The following is a 25,794-nucleotide window of genomic DNA, read 5'->3' as shown; positions in this document are numbered from 1 at the left end:
AGCAATAAAATGACACCTAATGAGTCTTGCCATCCATTACCAGAGAAGTTTCCTCCTGCAGCAGATGGAAACAAATACAGAGACTCAGAGCTAGACAATGTGCAGAGAATGGGAGACCCTGGAACACTCGGGGCTAAGGGAACCCTGAAGAAGAGGATGAGAAAAGACTGTAAGAACCAGAGGGCATCAAAGGTACCAAGGATATGAACCCAGGTCTTCTAAACTCATCATGACCGACATACATATGAATTAACAGAAATGGTGGCAGCATGCACAGGGTCTGCATGGGATGGGTACCATATGGGGTGCTAGTGGTGAGAGAGGAAGTGGTCACAGTCTACATTCCTAACCCAGAAGCTATGTCCAATTGATAACTGCTCACAAATGAACAACTAGATTTCTTCAATGATGTGTCACTGGGTATAAGACCAGGCCTCGTGCCCAACAAGAGATGGCCAGAATGAACCTAGTGACATTTGGGGAACATTTTTGTCTCATAATGATTTGTCAGGGAATTTTTTTTATTCTTTACAAGTTCTTTGTACATATACTATAATTCTTAGTTTTGTGGGTTTTGGGGGTTTCTGTGGGTGAGAATATGGTGTGTCTTTGCATCTATAGGCATTTCTTGAGCTTTTCCTTTGGCTCTTTTTCTTCTGCTTTTTTTTTTTTTTTTTTAAACTTTTGTCCCATTCTTATTTGTTGATTTTTTTTTAATTTTGCTTTACTGCTATTATGTTTTTCAGATGCCTGTTTGTATCCTAATGAGAGAGAGAGAGAAAGGAAGTGTATAGGTTTGGGTGGGTAGGGAAGTGGGGATGATATGGGACTAGGGGAGGGCCACATCATAATATATTGTGTTTTAAAATCTTATTTCAATTAAAAATAAAATAATTAGCAATTATAAAGATGGGACAGTTTTCTGAACTAGTAAGGTGCATTAAATAAGGATTTAGGGTACATATAAGATATAACCTATGGGCCAATTTAGGCAGGGCTAAACTCCTATAAGCAAAGGCAAGCCATGTATACTGGGTCACGAACTCTCAGCCGTTTAGTGAGTCTCTTCTTGCTCATCTTCATGTTCTTTTCTATTACTATTCCTGCCTCTTCCTCTAGGCTTCAAATTGATTCTGAATTGTTTGAGACACGTCTTAACTGAGATAATGTTAAATAAGGCCCTTTAACGTAAACATGTGTTTTCTTTGAAATAACAGAATGATTTTCTAGACTTACAAGAGACCAAGTCTTTAAAATGTATTCCAATTTTATTTCAGACATTACATCAACTATCAACAGGGTCTCTAATAGTTTAGAGAAAGACAATGAAGACAAATGACCATTAACTTGTTTATAAGATATAGACCATAAACCCCCAATGCAGAGTTATTCTAGAAATCTGAATGATGGGTTTGACACAGTTTACATATATGTGAAGCCTCTTCCCCCAACATCTCACTCTATAAACTCCAAGTAAAATTACAGGATGTAATGATGCTATTTCATGAAAGCACAGAACACTAAATCTGAAGGAAAACTCTTCCTGTTTCAATAGGATGACCAGATCATTGCAATACAATGACACTATAAACAAACAAACAAACAAACAGAAAAACAAATGTCATCTGTGTCTTAGAATCCGAGAAGTCAGGCTAACCTGAGAAGTGAGAAGTCAGACTAAGCTTTCCTCTTTCATTTGTAAGTGGGGATAGGAATATAAATGAGAATTTTCTTATCACGAATAAATAATAATAAGGCAATAGTAGTTATTATCAGCTTTAATTGTCAACCTGACAAAGCCTAGAGCCATCTGAGAAGAGGGGACTCAAAGAAAGAATCGCTCTGTGTTCATTGCTAATCTGTACAGAGGGCTCAGACCACTGTGACAACAACATTCTTTGACAGTTGGTTCTATAATGCACCAAAAGCTTTCTCGATGCAAACCTAGGCAGCCATCAACATTCTGCCATAGCCTTGAGATTCCTGCCTTGAGCCCCTGCCCGAAATCTCCACAGTGATGGACTAGGATCTGGCAGCTTAAATTATGACCAAAGGTGCAGCCATCCAGAACAGGTGAATGTAACTGGTTCATATCTGATAAAAGAAGCTCTGCAGATACTGTGACTCAGATCTTGAGACAGGCACATGCTGGGTTACTAGAAGGAAACTGGGTCCAATGAGGTATGTCATGGGGAACGAAAGAACTTACAAGAAGGGCAAGTGCAGGATGTAAAGACAGGGCTGACTGTGTGATGATGGAATGCCAAGAATTGCCAGAAGCATCCAGGATCTAAGAGAGAAAAACAGAATGAATTCTTCCTCAGTCCAATATAAAACAATGCAACAAACACTTCAAGCTTGTACTTCCATTGTCTTGAACCATGACAAAATTAATTTATAGTGTTTGAAACCACTCAGGCGATGTACTTTGTTACAGTCACTTTGAGAAACTGATATGCGTGTGGTTCCTTGGGAAACACTCTCCTATAGCAACAGCATTACAAAAGGATAAACTGCTATGTTCTCCTCCACATACTGTCTCTGAGCTGTCAAGGACAAGTCCACCCACCATTATAATATGGAACACAAATTGGTAGCTTTCACTGTCCCCAGGGCCAGTGACCTCACACAGCAGTTCCCACTCTGGGTTTATCAGTCAGTATCCATCTGTGCTCAAAGGTATCCTGTTAAACCCAGCTAAGAGCATCTTAGAACCCGAGGGAAAGGGCTCACATGGCAAAACCGCTCTTCATTCTATAAAGGTCTTTTTATTAAACAACATAGCATATATTTTTCAGCCTTCTCTGTATTAGAATGAAGAGACAAGTCCCTTAGAGTATGTTCACAGAGAAAGATTTTTTTTTAATGAAAGGAAAGAAACCAAATGTAAAATTCAATTGCTTCATATACCCAGGGACACACAGGGCCTTGAGACTCTATGAATCCCAGCAGTTAACCTGCAAAACACGTAATTCAATCTTTTTAACTTCATGATATATATTTATGTTGGTGAGTGGTGAGTATAAGATAAGGAAAAGAGTTTAGTGAAAAATGAAACTACTGGTGAATAACTTGGAGAATGTTGTGTAATATACAAATATTTCTTTCCCCTCCTATCAGAGAAGTTTGGAGCCCTGTTGAGTTTCAACCCCTGTCATTGCCATCCACTTATACAGAAAATAATTTGAAAGAAGAAAGGAAAACAAACAGTGATGCCGAAGAAGAAGAAGTAAAAGGAAGGAGTAGGGGAGGAGACCAATAAGAAAAGGGGGAGAGACCAGTAAGAAAGGGGAGAGGGGTAATTTCATTTTTTTTGTAGTAATCAGAGGATCCTAAAAGACTAAAGGATGCAAGGAAGTTGATGTGCTGGTTGACAGCAGCAATGCTAACCAGCTGTGTCTCTGCATTTGTTACAGAGAAAGGGAGACACTCTGCTGGCAGGGTTGGCTGCCTTTAGGTAGTCAGCATTCATCTGCAACAGCCCTAGACCACAACATGGGCCTGACTTCACTTTGCCCAGCCCTAATTTTGCTTCCACAAAGTTGCTGGCTCTCTTTTGAGGCTTGACAAAAGAAGAGGTGTAAACATTAGTGGGGTAGGGATTTGGCATAAGGGCTGTCTTTCTTAAATGTATTTGTTTCCTGATGAAAACAGGAAAGGCCCTGCTGAGTTGAGTTGGCTCAAGTAAAGTCCTTGTTGCAGAGGAGACAAAAGGGAAGCCTTGGGGATGGAGCCTTCCTGTGCTTAAGTCCTAGCACAGGTAGCGTCGACCTATACTGAGTCTATCCTATTCTAGACCTATTAGTTTTTCACAGGAACAAGGAAGATGAAAACCCAAGTTATATAGTTAATAAATACTGTAGTGAGAACCAATCAAGATCTATAGCACTTCAAAAGTTAAAGTATCTTTACAACAATATGTTTCTATCCTGAGATGGATCCAAATGATGTTGGATAGGAAGGGTAGTGTTGAGTCTGACAGCTAAGAGGAGGAGAGAGAGCCTTGGAAGGTACTTTCAAGATTAGTAACTACTTATTAAAAGGATAGCCTGAAAATGGAAACCTGTTCAGGCAGCAGATCCTTTTCCAAAGATCCTGAGGTTTGTTTGAGTCCTTCTGATGCCCCAAAGTCCTAAGAAAGAGTTCCATATCTCTACCTGTAGCCATCACCTAATGCCAGAGGCAGGTAGGGGTTAATCTTAGAGAAGTTTCCTGTCTGTTTAGCATGCTTCTCAGCCTTGGCTGTGCTTTCCTCAAGCTACATTCTTCACCTCAGAGTTCATGCAGAATCTCTTGCCATGTTTGATAACCACTTAAAACCTTAATTGGTGGTGTTCTGTTCCAACATTTGTTAACAATAGCAAATTACTTATGGATGAGATGCTGCCAACAAAACTGCTAAACAAAAAGTTTCTCAACTTTTGTGAGAGGAGTAAGATAAAAGAATAGCAGAGAGCGATGTAAGAGCCATTTCCTTTGCCAAGATTCTTGCATAGTGATTTCCTGTTTCTTTAATACTCATTGTGAAGGACCTAAGTAATTATAGTTTCTTTTTTTTCTATTTGTTCAGTTCAATACATTATCTATTTTGTGGCAGATTTTATGCTACTACAAGCTTTATTTCAAACCAAGGTCCATCTTTGAGATATGGATATACCTTTCTCTTAAACTGTGTTTGATAATTGTATTGCAGAATAATCTCATTGTGTTTTCTTTTTAAAGCTTATTAAAAAAAATTCTAGGACTATATCTGGAAATCCATTAGACCTGAGAACCATTATATACATTTAATGTGACTTTCATTTCCATCTTTCTTCATAATTATTAAATCAATATATGCTGATTTTAAAAACTTGAAGCAACACAGAAAGTATAAATGCCATAATTGCAAAATAGGTCAACATTTGAAAACGTATACACTAACTTTAAATTTTAGTTCATGTTATCTTTCCCAGCATGGTCTCATGGCATCCCCATTCCATCTTCAGTTCTGACACATTTCCAATTTCTTTAGCCCCATCTTCTTGCCAGGGAGATCAAGGAAAGGGGAATTAAAGATGGGTGGGGGTGGAGTGAGAAAATGTCAACATTTTAAATGACCTTTGCAAATGTAATTGTCTTCAGGGTTTCTTCCTGAGCTTTTACTACGACCATTCTTCAAAGAAAAAGACTAGCATTGTCTCTTTCCTCTCTGTTACCATTTTCTACATTATGAGGGCATATTGGTCCCTGAGACACTTGATGTGCAATTGAAGATTGCTTATTTATTAGAACACTTTTGTAAAATTTAAGTTCCATGAGGCCAGGGAAGTTATGTATTTTATTTGTATCTGAAATCCTTACCCTAACACAATGACAGGCATTTAATTCTTTTAGTCTCAATAAATGTTCAGTAGTAATTTACAAAGTCTCTTGAAGGGCGTTTTAGTGGACAACCTGCTTCCAACATCAATTCTGCATTCATAACCTTCCTCACTTTATTTTCTTTGCTGATACTGAGAGGAGTAGGATAAGTTTTTCTCTGGTTCAGATAGAGAGTATTGTCAATTCAACTGTCTTTTTACCTCTGCTTCTAAAGCCAGCACTTGACCAGTGTTGGGTTTGCTGGCACAGTGGTGTATTAAAGTCTTGGCTGGTTCAAACAACAGATATTTATTTTAGTAATTTTAGTAATTTTCTGTAATTTAAAAGTCTAAGTTCAAAATGCCAGATGGTTGTATTCACTCATGTCTTCATGTGGCTTCTACTTTGTACTCAGGTCTTAACTTCCTCTTCCTTGAAAACCTTCAAGACATTTGTATTAATTTATTTACATGTGTAGCATGGTGTTGTGTGTGTGTGTGTGTGTGTGTGTGTGTGTGTGTGTGTGTGTGTGTGTGTGTGTGTGGTGTGTACATAAGCCCCATGCCACATATGTGGTGGTTAAAGCACAACTCAAAGGGGTTTGGTTTTCTCCTTCTACCATGTAGGTCTTTGGAACTGAACTCAAGTCTTCAGGCTTGGTGGCATGTACCTTTACCCACTGAGCCACTTCCGTACTTTCCCCCTTCTTATAAATATACCATCACTATCCGTGTCAGCTCATTTGAACTCGGTCGCCACTTGAAAGCCCAATCCTTAACCGCAGTCTTCCTCAGAAATGCCAGAAACTGAGAGCTTCGATGCTTTAATTTTGGGAAACACAATCAGCTCACAACACTGGCTGGACTGCTGCAAAGGCCAGTGACCTAAAATATCACCAGCCAGGGAACTTGTCCATAAGTTAAGCATTAGCCACATAAAACCAGAAGATATGCTAGAATCTCCTCACCCTGAAGGCAGCTTCTGAGGAAATGCTATGAGGAAAACAGTTCTGATCTTCCCAATTCCCATCCCTTCATGTCTGCTTTAATGCACACCTCTTTCCAGCCGTCACTCTACAAACATGATTCAATGTCATGACACCATGAGATCTTAATAACTTCTTTCATGCTTGAATTAGTCAAGATAGGTACATAGTTTCGACAACCAAGAAGAGGAACTGATTTTAAACATCTTTATAAAAATATTTGGCACTCTGCTCACTGACCTGTGTAGGCATTCGTCACACTAGTAAGAGGCCCAAGAAGACTTCAAAGCAAAAGTAGATTCCCACATACAGTTTTGGGGGCTTGAGAATTAGAGGGTCATTCACTGGCTCTGATCAGAAGGGTTCAAGTGTACATGGAAGGAATGCAGGCACAACCTCTGACTGGACAACACTTTCTATGAAGTCTCAATTAGGCTGACTGTGTGTGCCATTTGCTTGCATATCTTGATTTCTATGCCTATATCTCTCAAAGGAGCTGTTGCTAGTGCTCCATTCGCCTTCAACTGTGTCCCAGTTTAGGTAATAAATAATATTTTTTAAAATGTTTCTTGATCATCAGTCTATCCCCCAAGGCCCATAAAAAAAGAGCTAGCACGAGTAGTTCAGTATATATATATATATATATATATATATATACCCACCTCTATTCTGGGGGATCTAGTAGATTTTAGAAGAATGGCAGTTCCCTATGGATAGAAAGCTCCTGTATGGAAAGGAGATGTGATGTTGGAGTCCTTCCATGTTTCTGTCATCTCTGATGAGAACGGTGGCAGCCTATTTAAGGAAGATACATCTCATTGCAAGGGGAGAAGCCCACCTGTTGTTAGAAACTCTGCCAATATCTGAACCCCAGTGGGCTCAGTTCTTTATCTTTGTAACTGCCCTTCCTATGCTTCCTGCCTAGATGAGTCTCCCAACTTGATCAGTAGGCAACCAACATAGCACTAATTAGGACGCACAAGGCATTGCAGAGGCTGATTAGCTCATGATGAGCGCACACTGCCTCCAGTTGCCTTGTTACCATTATAAATAGATTAGAAATCTGGGGAGCATCTGTATTTTTCCCTCACAGAGGAAGATCTGAAATTGACATGTTGAAATGAGAATGTGTCAAGTAGAGCTTTCTAATTGACAAAGATTAACTTTATTTCTCAGTACCCCTCCTTTGAAATGTTCCAGCTGCTGAGAGAAGAAACCCAGCAATCTTCTAATTGAACCATACCATTTTGGAAGGACAGCATGAGAAAATCATCCTGGCACTCCAAGAAACAGGTGTGTTATTGTTCATGGAGACAACCATGTGTTTCTCAGGTAATTCTGTCCAGAAACTAAAAGAGACAAATTGTGGACAAGAGAAGCAATTCTGCTTTCTCTCTGTGGCTGCAGCTGCTTTCTTTCTCGTCTCGCCCATCACAGGTGAGCAGGCTGTCCACCTCAGCCAGTTCCAGGTCACTAGCAGCTGTAATCATTTGTAAGTGAGATGAGGACAAATACATCACACCGTAGGAATCTCCTGGGAGAGGTGCAAAAGAGGACTACTTGGGTCTTCTTCATGAGACATGGGATACTTTGGACAGAGGTTGGCACAGCTTCAGAAGTCTCTTCTTTGTGGACCAGAGTGCAAGCTCTTTGGGAAGCAAACCATTGAGGGCCCCAAATTCCATGGTTGATCTCTTATGGCTACAAACAGTCCGCAGAGATGAAGCAGTAATAGTAGATGTGTGCACGGCTCTCATCATCTAGTTCCCTGGACTTGATGACATTTGTAAAGACTTTCCATTCCCTAGGCACAGCTTGGACCAACTCCTCCCAAACTATGATTAAATGAACCATATTCTACAATTACTTAATCTGCATTCTGGACTTGAAGAATCATGAAGTCCCACAAATTATTAGTGTATTGTATTTTTTCCTCAAAGTTTCTGAAGAAGGAACATACACGGTGAGAGTTGAGAGGCTTGAGACATTCCAGAATCTGGGGCTGCACATAGTGTCATAAGAACATTGCATGAGAAGGGAGTTAAAGAATCATGTTACATTACAAATGGCCGAGCTCAGACATATGAACATGGGAACTCAAGCTGGTTTTGTCCCATTGGTCTGGTTGTCTATGGGGGTGCCCATGAGGCACAAGTAAGCACATTTCATAACCTGGGAGGCTTTCACCTTTTGTTCTGCCATGTGTCCCTGGCATCCCTGGGGAGGGGATCCCACCTCCAGGTCCCTTCCATATAGAATATACAAAGTAAAGAAGAAGACAATCAAAGAAAGTGACTTTAGGGATCCGTGTGTGGCCACATATCTTAAACAAGATTCTGGTCATTTTTTGAGAGAGCTTCCAGTATGTTCCTACACATAATTCCAATCTTCCTCCTTGTGGCACAGCCCAACAGAGAAGCTGCTTAGATAATTTGTAAACTGTTATGGAGGGCAGGACAATAGAAGCAGGTTCTCATAATGAATTCATTGTCTATATATATATACGTATCTATACTATATCATTTAATCCAAGCCCCAACTTGTTGAAACAGATGTCTTTATCTTCAATTTAAAGATGGGAAAATTTCACCTGCAGAGATAGCTCAGTAGTCAAGAGCACTGTCTTCTCTTCTACAGGCCCTGAGTTTGAATCCCAGCAACCACATGGTGGCTCACAAGCATCTAAATTAGGATCTGGAGCCCTCTTCTGACATGCAGTTGTACATGCAGATAGGACACTTTTATAAAATAAATAAATAAGTAGGAAAAGTTGACCATATTTGTCAATTTTGTCCCAGAGGGACTCGTATAATTGAAAGCTTTAAAGTACTACAGAGACATTTCGTTTCCATTAGAATTTGATCCTGAGATTTTTTCTTCTACCTTGTTTGGTTGGTTGGTTGGTTGGTTCATTGTTTTCGTGTACCCAATACTTCCACAGTCCTTGTAAAATGAACTTATATACCCATGATACATGGACTGAAAACACAGTAAGTTTTCAAGAACATGCTGCCTCTCCAAGGAAAAAAGGTAGGTGACGGACGTTAAGAGGCATCAAGATATAGCAAATATTGGGGAAGTCATGGGTGAGATGTTCCTGGTTCCTCTCGGCAGTGCTATGAAAATAGACAAGAACATTTGGCAGGATCTTCTGTGTACCAGGGTGTGACATTCCTATTTTGTGTGTTATCTCTCTGGCCTTTTCCCCTAAAAAAAAGGGGCCAACCTCTTTAAAAGGAGAGTAGCAAGCGTATGAGGCTCAGGCCAGACAGTTTATTGAGCAGCTTTATTTAAGTTTAGTTGGGGAAAGCAAGGGCATCTGCCACAGGCTGCCGAACAACTGTGCCAGCAAGGCAACAGGAGGGATACTAGGAGCTGCTGAATGTTGAACACACACAGCAAGTTTTGTTCTAATCCTTCTCAACATTGTAAATATGGAAGCCATACTGGAATACAACCAGGTTGTCTGGTGATACCTAGTAGTCTGCAGTAGAGAAAATGCACTTCTGCAATTGCAAGGAGGTGTGGAGTAGATCGGACTTTGCAATATTATGACATGGCCTTCAGGTCAACTGTGCTTTTATGGGAAAGAATATGAGAGTCACATTCCTCATTGAGTTTCAGTTCATCCTTCACAGTGTTAGGAGTCCCTCTAGCATGGCCACACCCACAAGCTTACAACCCTTTGGATACTGGAAATGTGCTTTTCATATTCCTAAGGAATATTCCTAAGGATCTACACATCAGTAACCAGGCCATTAAGTGGTACACATGTATGAATTTATATATATGAAACTTACAGTCTGAAATCATCTGCTGAGGGTCAGCGATATCCAAGCTTGTGGCTCAAAGTTCTTTGGTCCTTTGTAAGGAATAATCCACTGCCACATTAACTTGCAGTGGTTCTACCTCAGATGAAACAATTGAATGAATCTCAACATTTCAGGTTTTTCCTAAGAGGAAAGAGGCAAACCTGGAGGCTGTTCTCACATCGGTAGACTAACTTTTTTCAGGAGCCAAGATGTGTGACTCCTAGCCATCCCCTGTTTCTGAGCTATTTCAATGACAGAGAAAGCCATGGTTCATAAAGTTTAGTGTACATGAGAATCCTGAAAGAGTCTGCTGGTGGTGTTGACAGTTGGGCTCCAGCACCTCGGTGTGTCTTCAGGCTTACCTGCCAGGTCTAGAGTAGCCTCAAAGAACGCAATTCTAGTGCAAAGAGACTCTTCAGTATTGAACCCTGCCCAAAAACAACTAAAATCAATCCCACCTTCTGCCCTCTCCCTCAGTCTACTACTGGGAAGTCTGAGAGTCTCATGTTGGTGGTGATCGCAGAGTCTCTATTCTTCACCAGGGCTTGGACCAAATGGCTTGACTGACTCAAAAGGTTCCACTGGTTTTGTTTTACTTTGGTTCATTGTTAATTTGGGGGAGCAACTTCATTAACCCAGAGGTAAAATAAAGAGGAGAACTCAGCTTCCAATGGGAAACAACACCTTTTCAATGAGGTGGGACTTTTAAGATACTTTACACCATTTGAGAAGTTCTAAATTCAAATTTTACTAAGGAAGCACAACCACTTTCAGTTACAAACTGGCAGGCTGAAAAGCCCACTGCTTCTTATGGAAATTCCTTAAGGAATATTCTTGATAGTTGATGATGGAAAGAAACTACATAACTTTTCATCTTGTGGCGCTAAGCATGTAGTTTGGAGAGAAAACACTGGGTGCACATATGTAGGAGTCTAGGTTCAATCCCCAGACTACACAAAAGAAAAGCAAAGTTGAGTATGACTCAAGAAAAGTGGTATGAAGAACTATGCACAACTTCTCAGCATAGTGATATCAAAAGAAAGCCACATTTGCCTCATCGTTTCTCTTCAAACACAATTCCAGAATAGTTGATTAGTTTTCAGAACATGAAGTAAACCATTGAATAAATCTTCCTAGTTTGCTGGGTTTCTGAGCTCCTCAGAAATATATCAGATATTTTACTCATTAAAGGCATATAAACATCACTTGAATTCTTTAATGTAGGCCACAGTTCACATGCCCTGAAACATACAATGTGGAGAAGAGGGTCACCTAGTCATCCAAGGACCAAAGAAGAAAACTTGAAGTTGGTGTTACACATTAGACTGCTATCTGGAGGAAGGAGAAGAGAAAGGGGGGAAGCTATTTCTCCTCAGTTGCCATTCTTCCTGTTTACAACTTGTAGTGGTTGAAGTGATAAAGCCCTCAGAGGCTCATATCTGAATGCTCGGTCAGCAGTTGATGAACCTATTTGGGAAGGATAAGGAGGTGTGGCCTAAACAAAGGAGGTGTGTCACTGGAGGTGTGCTTTGAGGTTTCTTAAGCCACCTCCATTCCTAGTTATCGCTCTTTCTTCCATGTCTATGAACCAGAATGTAAGCTTTCTCTTTTTGCCTTGTGTTTGTGGATCTGAGGTAAGCTCTTGTTAGTGCCACAGCACCATGATTGACTGACTTCCTGTCTGCCTGCTCCCATGCTTCCTACCATGAGGGTCAAGGACTCTAACCCACAGGAACTGTAAGACCCTAAACTAAATCTTCTTTTTAAAATAAGTTTCCCTGGTCAAAATGTCTCTTCACAGTAACAGAAAAGTAACTAAGTAGTATCTTAGAGGTCTGGGTGGCAGTTCCAGATAGAACTCCTTGGAAATTGATACTCAAAGGCTCTGCGGTTACCAAGATTAGTGCTCAAAGACCTGGCCATTTACATTTGAAAAGCAAGCATGGATACTGATTTAAATAGAGCCTTTAACAGATGCTCCACTGCAGCTATAGAAGATAAACATGGCTAGCAAGTGACTATTGTTCTAGATTGTTCTTTCCCTCCTTGTACTGGCAATGTTTATCTATGCTTCATCTCTGGAAGAGTGTGCTTCCTTAGGCTTTGATGTTGGACATGGCAAGGTGAGTAAAAGTAAGTAGATTTCAAAAGGGTAAACAGGAACACCAGGGTGCAGCATTCCTCCTGTGGAATTCAGCAGGTCTCTCCCGGCAGAATCAAAGCACCTGAAGCTGGCATCCAGGGGAGTCCAGTAGAGCCAGAAGACCCTGAGATGACCAAACCAGAATCTACCCTAAGACTCATGAACAAAAGATCCATACTCCATATGTGTGGCAGGAAGCCTTTCCTTTTCTGGGGGATGGGGGTGGGGTGGGGTGGCTATGTAACAGCATTGCAGCAATGTCTTATGGATACAGCACATTAAAAATTCACTAAAAGAGAAAATTCTCCAAGTATGTAACTTTGATGTACAAAAATACATTTATTTTCAACAATTTCAAAACCACTGTCTTTTTTTTTTACAGTAGAAATATTCAAATGGAACAATAAACCCAAGAACAGTATATGTCCATATACTGTATATATATATATAGATATAGATATGACTCATGCACTGTATTCCAGTGTTTGGTACACATATTGAAGTTGCCTGCCCCATTTAACCCTTGAAATGAAAAAGAGGGATCCTTAGAAACACATCTAATGCTGGCATGTGCTGTAGCCAGCTATATTTCTCTATCACATTCTCCCTGTATCTCACAAAGAGGAATATGAACAGCATCCCATGAAGGTTAACAGGTACGAAATGTGGCCTTTCCTCCCATATATATATACAGTATATCAATGTTTGAAACAAGTGTGCACAGGCAGAGCCTGAGAATGAAAATGATGCTTACAGCATGGTGTGAAGTGACCCTACTGAAAAGACTTGGCATGTTAAACACGTGGAGGGGCTCAGGGCTGGGAAAGCGTATCACCCCGGAGGCGAGAGAAGAACTACCTGAAGGGAACTGAAGGCAGACATCTGACTTTAAGGAAGTTGTGTACATCTCACAAGCAAATAGCCAAGCTTTGCTAAGATATATTCTCACTAATATCATTAAAAAACAGACCTCTGTTTGGCCTGCAGGGTTTGCACAGACTCGGGATTGCACAAGTGGCACCTCCCTTCCATCCACTGTGACTCTTGCCATGCCAGTAGATGCTCACTGGACCTAACATAATGCCTAAGGACTGTTCTGAGCTCAGAACAGCTGGGGAGCTCACCACGAACAATGCACAGATCAGCAGAATCCAATTAGAAAACAGAGCACCAGCGTCTTTAGATTCTTTGCTCCTTCTTTACAGAGGACTGCTTTGTCAGGTTGATAAATACTATCATTTTTTTTTCTTTTTCAGAGAAAGTCCTGTCTTTCCAACTGAGTTTTAGCTTGAAGTCTCTACTAGGCATTGTGACTTCTTCCATATTATTTTAGAAGGAAAAAACAACCCCCATGTTCTTAGATGCCATTGAAGTCTTTCCTTTGTCAATTGTCCCAAAGAAGCCCCCGCCCTTTATATACATAAGTAGAAACCAGCTATGGTGTAGACAGAGACACAAGAGTTGAGTGTGGCAGACAGCTGGAGAGCATCCAGAATCCAACACATCAAGCAGGCTGGGGGGAGGCGGTCAGCTCTGAAGGTTTAGTGCAGAAGCCAACACACACGTCTTTCCTTTTTTCGATTTTCTTTTTTACTAAACATTAAATTATTTCTTAGGAAATAAAAAGCTATTTACATTTAGTTATATACAATATGCCATCTGTAGCCTCAGTTTTGACATGCACAAGGCAGGGCCTCTTTCGGAAAGGTGTGCGTGCCTTTGGCAGCTACGTCCACTCCCCCTCAACCTATGTCCTGCAATTGAACTGGGGAACGGTCTGTGTTGTATATGTATATGTAGCGTGGAGTATGACAGGGGTAGGGGAAAGTGGAAGTTAACAAAAACCCAACTCAGAAAAAGACAGGACACAAGAAGGACTTCGTTCTACCCACAGCAGAGTAAGAAAGAAGCCTGTGGGAAGATGCATTCTTAACCTAAATATAACCATATATTCCTTCATCTCATTATGATCAGCTAAGAATGTCTTTTTTTTTTTCCCCTCCCAAAGCTAAGTTTTTGCCTCCTATTTGTGAAGGGACCCTTGGTAAATAAAAGGTAAAAAAAGACATTTTCATTTTTCCATAATAATAGTAATAGTCATCAAAAATAAAAAGTCAGGAAGATGGTTGCCCACGTGGCTTCTTGGTTACACACTAGTACAATTGGGGATCTCCTTTGTGCTCTCGCTGTTGGCAATGGTGGCAATGCTTCCTGCAGAAAGAAAAGAGGCAGAGAGGAAACAGAGGTAAGTTCCATGAGGGTGGCAAGTCTTTAGTCACTGACAAATACCAAACTGGCCGGAACAGGCTAAAATATGTGGTTTGTTTGTTTGTTTGTTTTTTGTTGCAATGTTTCTAAATAAGTATAGGGCATCTGGATATTCCCACCAGTTGGCAAGCTACCTTCCAAAAGAGAAGAAAGGTAGGACTAATAGATTGACAGTCATCTTATGCTGTACTGGTCATTACAGCCATAGCTGGCATGTAGCAAGCAGTTACTGTGGATCAGGCACAGGACTAAGTTGTGACATCATTCATTTCAGAACAAAATTCGAGTCAGTATATGATAGACAGAACCCTGGACTATAATTCCCATTTTACAGTTGAGGAACGCGTGATATTGAGTACTCATGAGGTTTACAGATTGGCCAAGTAACCGGTGGGCCATACTATAGTCTGCGTTCATTTAGGTATTATGAAGGACTTATACAACTTCAGGTTTTTAAGCTTAAAAGAAAAAGAAAAAACAAAGCCGTGTAGCAATGGATAACTGACTTATTCTTCACTGGGACACCCGTGTTTCCAATCTTTATTAAGTTCTAAGAGAAAAAAAATATAGCCTGTTAAGTTCATGTGGCTAAAGGTGGCAAACGAATACTAAAAAAAAAATTATGTCACTGTAGCCAGTCACTTTCTCAAACCTTGTAGTGTAGGACTGTCTGGTGGCACACACAATGCCAGCTACATGGCAGCATATTTGCAGGACAGAGGCCTCTCAGTGCGGTGGCATATGCACACGTACCTATCACCCGCGTGGCCAGCTCCTTGTCCGGCAGCTCCTCCGGCTCCGTGAAGTCACTGAGTGTGATTTTGGGGGCGTTTTCACTTTGGCTCACTGACCCAATCATCTCCTGCTCCTTGTCATGTTGGACGTGAGCATAGATGTTAATCCAGGGGATTTTCCTACATGAGGTAGGACCAAAATCAGAGTGAGATAAAGGGCACACCTGACCTACGTGATGAGAAGTCCTGGGGATAAGGGAGGAAATGTTATTAACAACAACAGCCAGGGTCAGGAGAAAGGCCTGGCCACACGAGATGCTCAGGCTAAGGATGCAAGCCTAATCAGAGATGCCCGGGTGAGATGCTACCCACAGAACCTCCTGCAAAAGAGGGCAATGGTGCTAATAGTTACTCCGTGAAATTTGAAAATATTTACCTGTTTTTTAAAGTAGCTAGATTTTGAGTCTGAGATTCTACAGGGTTCAATGATGTCTTTCCCTAGTGGCCATGTAGGCAATTGATTCCTATTGCCTTATTTTATGAACAGCCCAAAGTTACACACCCATGGCCATTGTTATTCTTTTAGAGGAACAAACTTGGGGCAAATATATGAAATATTTTGACAGTTTCCTTCTCTGATTAATGGGAATAGCAGTAGCCTCATTTTAGGACCAAGAGTGTATTAAAGGAAGGATGAAGAGAGGCCAAATGACTTCCCTGAAAGACATAAAAGAGTTTGGAGGGGTTGGAGGGGTTGGAGGGAGGGTTTGGAGACGTGAGGCAGCCAGCTTAGGGTTGGCAGAAGGCAAGTGCAGACTGAAATCTTACTGAGATTTACTTTCCCCCCAACCAGGGTTCTATGGGCCCCTACCCCACTCTCTTTTAGTCATGGGAGGCTCCTCCGCACACTGGAACCCAGTGCTCCCCATATGCTTAATGTGGACCACTCTCAACCATGATCTTCAGTCAACACTGAATTGTGACATCATCAATCAAAACTGGACAGATTTGGGGTCTTTCTTCTCCTAAGTTGTCAGGAGAGGCTGATACCAGTGTCACTTGGCGCCTATCAATCCAAACGTTGGTCTGTGACAATCTACAGAAAAAGCTCTTCTCCTAGTGACTTGACATTGAGCCAATGGTTCCCTCTGTCTGTACGAGGCATCTATGGTTCTCATGGTGATGTTTTATCCCTGTCCTTCAGAATTTGACTTATGTTTCACTTCTGAAGGTTCCCTTGGTCCCTCATCTTTCCTGGTTAAATATGTAATTACATGGATGTCTACACAACCAGTAAGGTGGAGGCTTAGAGTGATAGAGTAACTGATGTTGATTGACTTCCTTTTACGTCATTCTCACTAGACTAAAAACTTTATACAGGCAAGATCTAAGTGTTCTATGGTCATATACAATTAGCACACTGTTGCATTTATTAGGCAGTTACTAAATGAATGAACAAAATATACAAAGCATGTGCTCTGCCTAGTCTACTAGACTGGTTTTCAATTCAATGACTGATTTTTAAAATATTTTTCTTATGTCAGTGAATTGTGGGGATGTTGAACTACATCCTGTAATGACAGAAAGACATTCTTCTAGAACGTTTTCTAAGTCTTCTAAGGTCTCCGTCAACTTGGCATATCCCATGCATTCCTAAAGGTTTGTCTCTCTTTTGTCCTAGTTTCAATCAGTATAATTTTCATTCTTTTATTGTCTTCATTTTATTGCAACCCCAAGTGAGGTCAGATGTGGTGATATTTAAGAATGTTTGCCAGGACAACTCTTAAATAAACTGAAATCAAGCTTTAAACGAACCTTGTCTCTACCTTTCCTCTATGCCCACCTTCCAGGGTTTGTTTCCTTTCCATACACAGCATCACAACTGGCTATATGGTGCAGGCCGCTAACTTAAGCCCTTCAGAGACGCATGCATGAAGATCAGGTCAAAGTCATCCTCAGCAAGGCATGGATAATGGTAAAAAGAAAATGGATGAAGAGAAAAATAAGTAGATAGGTGACATAGATGGTAGATAGATAGATAGATAGATAGATAGATAGATAGATAGATAGATAGATAGATGGATGGATGGATGATAGGTAGACACATGAACTTGAATGGCCTCTACTTTGATTTTTAGCTAAACAGATCTCTACTCAGAAAAATAAAATTTGCTTATGCATGTTAAGTTCAACTGTAATATTAATATTCACTAAGTCTGGGGACAGTCAAAGCTGATCATACAGACATGCATTCTGTCTGAGCTACAGCCCCCTGTGAGTGTTTGCACTCATTAGGCCTTACAATGACTGCTAACTTTATTTCAATCCCTGAAAACAAACATGTTTTCATCTTTAATATATGGATGGAAGGAACTAACTTTGACATCACAATTTGTAACATTATAAAAAGCTGTCAAGTTGCCTTTCACTGCTTAACACATTCACATGTGGAACTTTTAAAGATGTCAGTCAAGTCTGTGCTCTGTGTTCCCATAGAGAGATCAAGGGATGATCTTGGGCCAAATATCTATTCAGGCTTAAACAGAAATTATAATGTGGAGAAGGCCAAGTATTCTAAAAAAGGAAGCAAGCAAACAAAAACCAGGTGCAGTTTATATTCATTTTATCCAGCTATGAAGAACACAGGCTTTGAACTATAATGACAGCTCTATTGAAAATAAAGAGGTAGAAAGAAATGTAAAGGCTTTAATAGTTTCTTGAATAATCACAGAGAAAGATATACAACAATGAAAAGTGGGTCTTGTTGGGAGTAAAAACACTTCACAATGATTATTAATTACAGTGCTAAGGTGTCTGGAAACTGTCTTCACTGCGAGGCAGATGCGATGTGAGAGGCAAGGTGATATTCACTGGAAGGGTGCTTGTGAGTCCTACTTCACTCTCGTTTTCTTAACCTTGTTGGGTTGTTTTAAGTACATAGAGCACAGTAGGTGCTCAATATTTACTTGTATAACAAACACACATTAAATTAGTTTTGCTGGTAGCCATAAAGAAAAAAATCTTTCTTGTATAAACAATATAGCCAATATTCCAGAAATGAAAATGAAACTGTCCCATTACCTTGTCTGAGCTGTTCAACAGTGTTGCAAGCCAGATGTAACTATTTGTATTTTCATTAACGTCAAAATTTAAAACCGAGTTCCCCTGTCATAATAGGGGCTACCATTTCAGCAGTGATTATGATGTGTGCTCATTACTATAGAAACTCTATTGGAGGGTCATGAATAAGGCAGAGGAGAGTGGAAGATCCAGGAAGCAGAGCCTGACCTTTACTGGTTTGCCAGCTGGCGTACTCTCCACGGCCACTGTTGAGATGCTACAAGACAGGGAAAAAAGAAAAGGCCAAAGATACCAAAGAAAATTCAGCAGAGTATCAACACGGGCCTGGAGCATTGGGAACAAAACTGTTCAGGAGTGTGGGCTAGAAAAGCAAAGGTTACCTTTTGGCTTAATGCTGTTTATCCAGTCTGACTGGCACTAATCCACTGTCAGAGACAGGAAATTCTGCCTGATAACAGAGAACTACAAAGTAGAGTAAATTTTAGATGTCATTACAGAAGTGTATTCATGTATGAAAGTCTACAAGTCAGAGTTGTCTACAGAGAGAAGCTGATTGTTGGTGAGTTTAGGAGCCTTTACACAACTAGAGAGAAGTTCTGAGTTACAAGTTATCATGCTTGAATTTGGAGATGTGTGACAAACGATATGCCTCGCAGAGTTTCTATTCACTCTTAACTTCTTCCACTGTGGAACTGAATTCTAGGACAAGCCAGGACACATTTTGTTCAGTTGATAGTCACCTCTTACCCCAGGTCTTTACATTTTTCACAAACCAGAAATTCTCATGAACAAATCCTTGGATGACTGACATTCTCTCTCTCTCTCTCTCTCTCTCTCTCTCTCTCTCTCTCTCTCTCTCTCTCTCTCTCTCGTATATAATTTAAGTACATCTATAAAAGGTATTTTCTTTTCTTATAAAATTTTGTCTTTAATTATACTCTAAGGATTTTTCCTGTATTCAAAAAAAAAAAACAGGGCGAGATGGGTTGAACCACTTTGACCCAAAGGCAGATGAATTCACATTCAGGCTTGTAAATCTACTAGGAAAGTAAACTCAGTCTCCCTAGGTGAGGCTGAGAGACAGAGTTGGGAAATCCCTGCCCTTGTGGCTAACAATTGAACTTTATATTAAATAAAAAATATGTTTCTAAGCAACTTAAATATCAATGGAGAAAAAAATAAATGGAGAAAAGTAAAGCCCACCCTCATCCCCCTCAACAATCCACAAAGACTGTCTTCTGGGCCTGGGAATACTCCCAGACCAAGATATGCTTTCAAGATCACATGATTAATAATGTTATTTTATTTTTCTCAGGCTTCCCATAAAATATGTCTCTTCATCATAATTTTGAGGTCCTCTAGTGTTACCTGTCAGATCTTTGTTATTGGTAACACCTCAGTTTCCTTGACTGCTCAGCATATGGCAGTTATAGCAGCTAATAATGTTGCATTCACACACCCAAACATTGAGATGCTATTGCTTTTCACATGTTATGGATGAGGAAATGAAGGCTTGTAGATATGAAAACATCTTCCCAAGGGTGTGCATGGCAGAAGCGAAACTGAGACTGTCTCATTTGTCTCATTTCCAGTGTTCATAATCTGAGTCAGGAACCCTCTTTGCAGGTTTAGATAATTTGAATACTAGTGCATAAATGTTCCTTTCAACTTCTCTGTTTTTGTTAACATCACCATTCATGGGGCCTTCAAAACTAATTCCTGAATGTATCTGGAATTTTCTTTGCCTGAAAATTCTTTTAGAAACAGCAAAAGAAGAAAACAGGATCAATATATAATATGCAACATTTTTCATTCTCTCTCTCTCTTTTTTAAATTGACTCATAGTCTCATGTAGCCCACAGTGGCCTCAAACTTGAAATTGAGGAAGTCTCAAACTTCTGATCTTCCTGCCTCCACCTTTCAAGTGCTGGGATCACAGTCATGTGCCATTACTACTGGTTTATATGGTTGTGAGGACCCAACCCTGGGTCTTGTGTATGCGAGACAAATACTTTACAAATTGAGCTATATGCTCATCACCCAGCATGCAGATTTACACAGAGATACACATAGATACAACATGAGATAATATATATATATATATATATATATATATATATATATATATATATATATATATATACATACATATGAGTGTGTAACTAATCCTTATTTTCTTAATCCATTAAATCTACAAATTGAATATAGGTCTGATTCTATACACATTCACTCCCTGCCCCTCAGCCACTCTTGATTTTTCTCTGGTGCCAAGGAGAGCTTCAAGAAAAGAAAATGTAGATCACGGTGTTGATATCAGCTGAGGAACATTGGCCACAGCGAGAGACAACTGCAATAAGCCTAGCCTGGAGATGCCATCTGACTGACAATAGCACATACCTTTTAAACTTGTAGATCAAAAACACAGCCAAACCGACAAATACCACTGATAAGAGCATGAGCATGGCAGAGCTGCTGTGCCCAGCGCTGGAGTCCACCAGGGGAGCTAGGAGAGAAGAAGAGATGTGCTGACTGCGAAACAGGAGCTGAGGCTGGACAATTGGAGAGCAGAGGTCTGATTCCCAGTCTCCAAATGCTTGAGCACTACCTGGGCACCTCTACGATAGGACACTCTGCTTCAGCAATGAGAAGACACACATGTTCCTCTGTGGTGTCCAGGGACACTTGCTGGAGTGTGTGTGTAAACTGAGTGCATGTGACTAGCTGAGGGAATAAAGGTCTTGACTTCTTTGTCTCCTTGGTCTTCTTAACAGCACATTGACAACTTTGGATTAATAGCAAGTACAGGCTTGAACTATTTTACTCTTCCAATACCACATTTTTTCTGGTACAAGTCCTCCAGGTGGTGAGTTTTAGGAACTCTGTACCAAAAAATTCTGAGATCAGTGAGATCCACTGAGCAACTTGGAGGTCCACTGAGGCTGTTGGAGGTCCACATCAATGCCAATAGGATGTAGCATTTTTATGCCTTTCATAAGGCACCTAGCAACAGCTAGCTAGTCCCTCTTTCCACAAACTGAATGGCATATTAAAAAACATTAAGAACAGCACAGACCTCTGAAGAGCCCAAGTATTACTCATAAAACCCAGCCATCTCAAATATGAAATCAGAATAAAAAAATTAAGTATTTTCTCCAAATCTTACTTGGAACTTAATGACAAAGGACTTGTAAGAAAGACCTCCTTCAGTACCTGCCATGACAGCCTCAGAAACACGTGACTAGCTTGTCTCAGCCATTATCACTCATATAGGCTGAGGCAATGAATCTCCTATGGAAAAGGTTTTATGGATTACCCCTTCTCTTTTCTGCTCAAAACAATAGCTTATCCATCCCCACATCCCCCAGCCTCCCGGGAAGCACTCACCTAATGTCAGCTGTGTAACGTACACAATGACCCGTACCCCTGGCTTCAGCTCAAACTGTACCAAGTTTTGGTTAAGTGCACTGAATAGTGTCTCTACAATCTGTAAAACAAGAGAGGGGATTCATGGACAGATATGACAAGTGAGAGTGTTCCCTCATGAGTCAACTGGCAAAAACAAAACAAAACAAACAAAACAAGTTCATTCAGGGGTTTTGGGTAACCTTTGTGGACTTGGTTCTCACATCCTACAGAACGGCATGAGACACGGAAGTGGAGAGACAGAAGCATGTCTGTCAAAAAGAAAGAGTAGATTTCCAAAGCTCCCCATGAATGAGAGCTTGAACAGACATAGTATTTCATTCAACTTCTAGCCTAGAGCTCTTTCATGCCTGCCTTTATAACCCGGGGCATGTTGTGGGTTCAATGAAAGAATGTCAACTCATCATTAGTTCTTTAATCTTATCAGGTAACACGCTGGCTACAGAGGTGCCTGTAGGGATGAAAGAACAGGCAGAGCCCCAGCCCAATCCTCTGCATGTCCCATCCCAGAGACAATGGGAGACAAACATCAAAGTAGAGGTTTCCTCCTTTTATGGGATAATTTTTCCTCTTCACTTTCTGCAGCAAGTCTCAGAGCACATAACATTGATTTTATTGCTCTGTAATTCCCACAGGAAAGCTGAGGCTCACATAGACTGTTGTCCCCACCTCTTATCTGGCTGTATACACCTTAATATCACGGCTGCTATTCATCACTGTAATTACCTATTTATCTAAATGGATAGACAGTGTCGCTTCCAAATGCAGTTCATGCTTGCTACATGCTATTTCAGAATAATGAACTCTTAGAGAAAGTTAGATGTGCACCAAGAAGATGGATTTATTTTTGGATGACTTCAGCATGCATCCCTGTGATGTCAAGAAGCCCTTCAGTCCAGAGAAAAGGAGGAGAGCATTTCCTCTGTCTGAGCACCATACGTGGACATAGAGATGGGTATCAACCAAGCCAGGTGAGAAGCAGAAGGATGCAGAGGGTCAGTGCAATGGCTACTCCACATAGGAGCAATTACATTTAAATCACAAGCCTTTTGGCAGCTTTGTTCCTTCCTATTTCACTTTTCCTGACTCAGCATCCTGAGGAGATGGGAGAGGGTGACACAGTGTATGATCATCAATATCCGGTGGAAGCAGAAGTGATAGGGAGAAACAGCAGACCAGTACCCTGTTTGCTTCCAGGACTATGTGCAGATCACATGAACCACATGTCCCACTAATAATGACAGGCAGTCATAAGCCACTTTGGAAATACTGCTCCTTTTGTCAAAGCAAAATGAGGCAACCCATCTCTTTCCCTTCTCTGTCTCCTTGCTACCAAGAAGTCATTGGGGGAACACACGAGCAAGGTCAAAGGATGCCAACAACTGTTATAAGTGAGGCCAGTGATGCTATTCTGTCCTTATTTATTCTGTACAGGGTTGATAATTGCTCAAGATGTTGGTTGGTGGGGGAGAGCCACTGGCTGACTAAAGACAACGTTGTTACATTAACTCAGAGTATGGTGTGCTGGCAGGTGTCCCAGCCAAGAGTCCTCCACATACTTGTTCTAGATCCCCTTCGTGGCCTTTCCTCCTCTCTGTCAAGTTCTTTGGTGGGAGGATAAAAAGCTCTGCTGAAGTGGGGAGACCTGGGAACACGGCCACGAGGATCTGGTCTTCCGGGACATTGGTCACCTGCAAAACAGAGCAGAGTAGGGGTTCAGGGCCCATGCTTCCATAGAGCAGGGTGCTATTCGTAGCCACAAGGCCTGTCTGAGCTTTTAAACACATAGCATTTCATTACCAGACTTCAGTGTACACCCAGACTTCTTTCCCATTTTCTCCTTGAGCTGCCAGGTAACGAATCACTGGCTTCTCTGCTCTCATTTACATTTTTACTGAAACTTCCAGAGTATTCCAAGTGATTTCTGAAATGGCATTTTCTGAGAGCATTAGCAAAAGTAAAGTTATTCTCATATTTTTTATTTTTTTATTTTTTTATTTTTTGCATTGAGAGAACTTGAGCAGTGTCTCAAACTTGAATCACACTTGAAGATTCAAGCTCCAAATGAGGAGTAAGCAGTTATAAACATAGGGAGAAGCAAATTTAAATAACAGCCAAGGAGCACTTGTTTTATCCAGTTAAAGTAGGGATGTTTTAAGTTTAATAGCATTAGTGTGGCCACAGTGGAAAGAGAGCCACTTACTGCTGCTGGCAAGATGAAAAGAAATTGATACCCATCATCAATTTGCTTTCCAAAAGAATCTCTTTTAGACTATAAAAATATTCATATTCTTCAAGTCAGCAATTGCACTATGTTTAGTCCTAAAGAAATGGCTCAAAATGCTTGAAAAAACACACATAGAAAGAAACACAATATTCTGTAGAATAAGAAATAAATGGAAAATTTAAACATTCAAAACTTCAGAAAATATTCAACCATTACTGAAGGTTGAAGGTGATGTTACACACTATGAGGTTATATGGACCCTTAAGATGGTTGCATACTCAACTCTTTTATAGAGTCCTTGGTTACAAGTTTATAAAAACATAAATTTTATAAAAACTAAAATGCTAAATGTTAAGATGAGATTATGAGTACAATTTTCTATTCTTGGGTGCATGGTTTTCTTGAATCTTGTGACTAAAAACTTAAAAGAGACAAACTTCTGACTGAAAAATTGAGTGAGAGTGAACTGAAGTTTCCCATGGATTACTCCTTCCTGTGTGTACTGATGATCTGTAATTCAGAATACTGCCTGTTCTCTAAGATATAAATATGACAGGGAATGTGTGGTTCAGCTGAAATGCCACCTCTCTCCTGGGAGTCTCATGTGACCACCTGCCTACAGTGATCTCCGCTAGTCCATTCAAATCACCATGGCCAGCACACTGCAGGAACACAGGATCATGTCCACTGCTTTCGACAATTGAACCTGTTTTGTTGTAGTTCTTTTGTTGTTTTGTTTTCGACAGGTTCTGACTGCGTGCTTCCCTGGAAATTCATGAAGAATATCTTTGAGGATGCTTCACAATTCTAATTTCTTGGCTTGGTAGAAGCTCAGCGAACCAATGAATGCTTGCCAAATTGAATAGAGGCAGAGGGGTATATTGTTTCCTATTTGCTCAGCTCTGATTCCTATGTAGACCTAGGTTTAATGACTGGAGATAACTCCCAGGGATGTTATAAAGAAACAAAAGAGAGCCAGGAAGAAAGACAGAAACAACAGTCAAGTCTACGAAATCTACCAACCAAGAAGACATTGCCTTGCAGTTTGCCAGATGTCTCAGTATCCTGCTGGGAGGCATGACCACCAAATATTGGATGTTTCAGAGTCCTAGTGCACAGAGCAGACAGACCTTCTCCTCATTAGCCAGAGGTAGCAAATATCATAGCCCGGAGAACAGTGCAAAGTACTGAGGACTAGCCAATGTAGCAAAGGGGTGAGAACCCATCAGTGCCTTGGCTGGTGTGACCCTTGATTCAAGAATAGTCATCTCAGGAAGTGTCACTCATAGACAATAGTGTGACCTTGAGGCTGTGCGTCTATATTCACTTAGTGCCACCAAAGGAGCATGTGGTTATCCGACCTCTTGAAGATGTAAGGCCTAGGCACCAACTGACAGGAAGTCTCTAAAAAAGTTCCTTCAAAAGCTGTTAAGTGTTTAATTACTACAAGCATATAAACATGACCCCATCCTGGATGGTATGGTTAGTGTGTATTGCTGTGGTCTAAATGTTGTGTTCCCCATACAATGTTTATTTTAAGCCTCATCACCAACATGATGGTACAGGAAGGAAGGGTTTGGGGAGGGTGATTATGAGATGAGGGCAGAACACTCATGAATGAGGCCAATGCCCGCATTAAGGTAGTCTGAGATAGCCACTAAAGTACACATGAGGTCAGGACCTTTATTAAAGTACTCCAAGTGAGCCACTTTGCCATCTTGCCACCATGTGAGCAGAGCTGAGAAAACATCATCTGTGAGTCATATTCTTACACAATG

At 40.6% G+C, this 25,794-nt stretch overlaps 1 protein-coding gene across 1 annotated transcript in view; it reads right to left on the bottom strand.

Annotated features, from left to right (window-relative positions):
- Nucleotides 1-14,084: 14,084 nt before the first annotated feature.
- The window catches only part of Sorcs3 (sortilin related VPS10 domain containing receptor 3), a 623,313-nt gene continuing 611,603 nt past the window's right edge, over nt 14,085-25,794 (bottom strand). The window contains exons 23-27 of the mRNA XM_051146759.1: nt 23,349-23,480; nt 21,751-21,850; nt 20,764-20,869; nt 15,305-15,465; nt 14,085-14,494 (exon numbers count right to left, since the gene is read on the bottom strand). Coding sequence (XP_051002716.1) covers nt 14,430-14,494; nt 15,305-15,465; nt 20,764-20,869; nt 21,751-21,850; nt 23,349-23,480 — 564 coding nt within the window. The 3' untranslated portion in view covers nt 14,085-14,429. The remainder of the gene's footprint in view (nt 14,495-15,304; nt 15,466-20,763; nt 20,870-21,750; nt 21,851-23,348; nt 23,481-25,794) is intronic.

Source organism: Acomys russatus, chromosome 5 (genome assembly GCF_903995435.1).
Source record: "Acomys russatus chromosome 5, mAcoRus1.1, whole genome shotgun sequence".
NCBI lineage: Eukaryota > Metazoa > Chordata > Mammalia > Rodentia > Muridae > Acomys > Acomys russatus.
The sequence above is the reverse complement of the archived record's forward strand: the minus strand, read 5'-3'. Positions and strand labels throughout refer to the sequence as shown.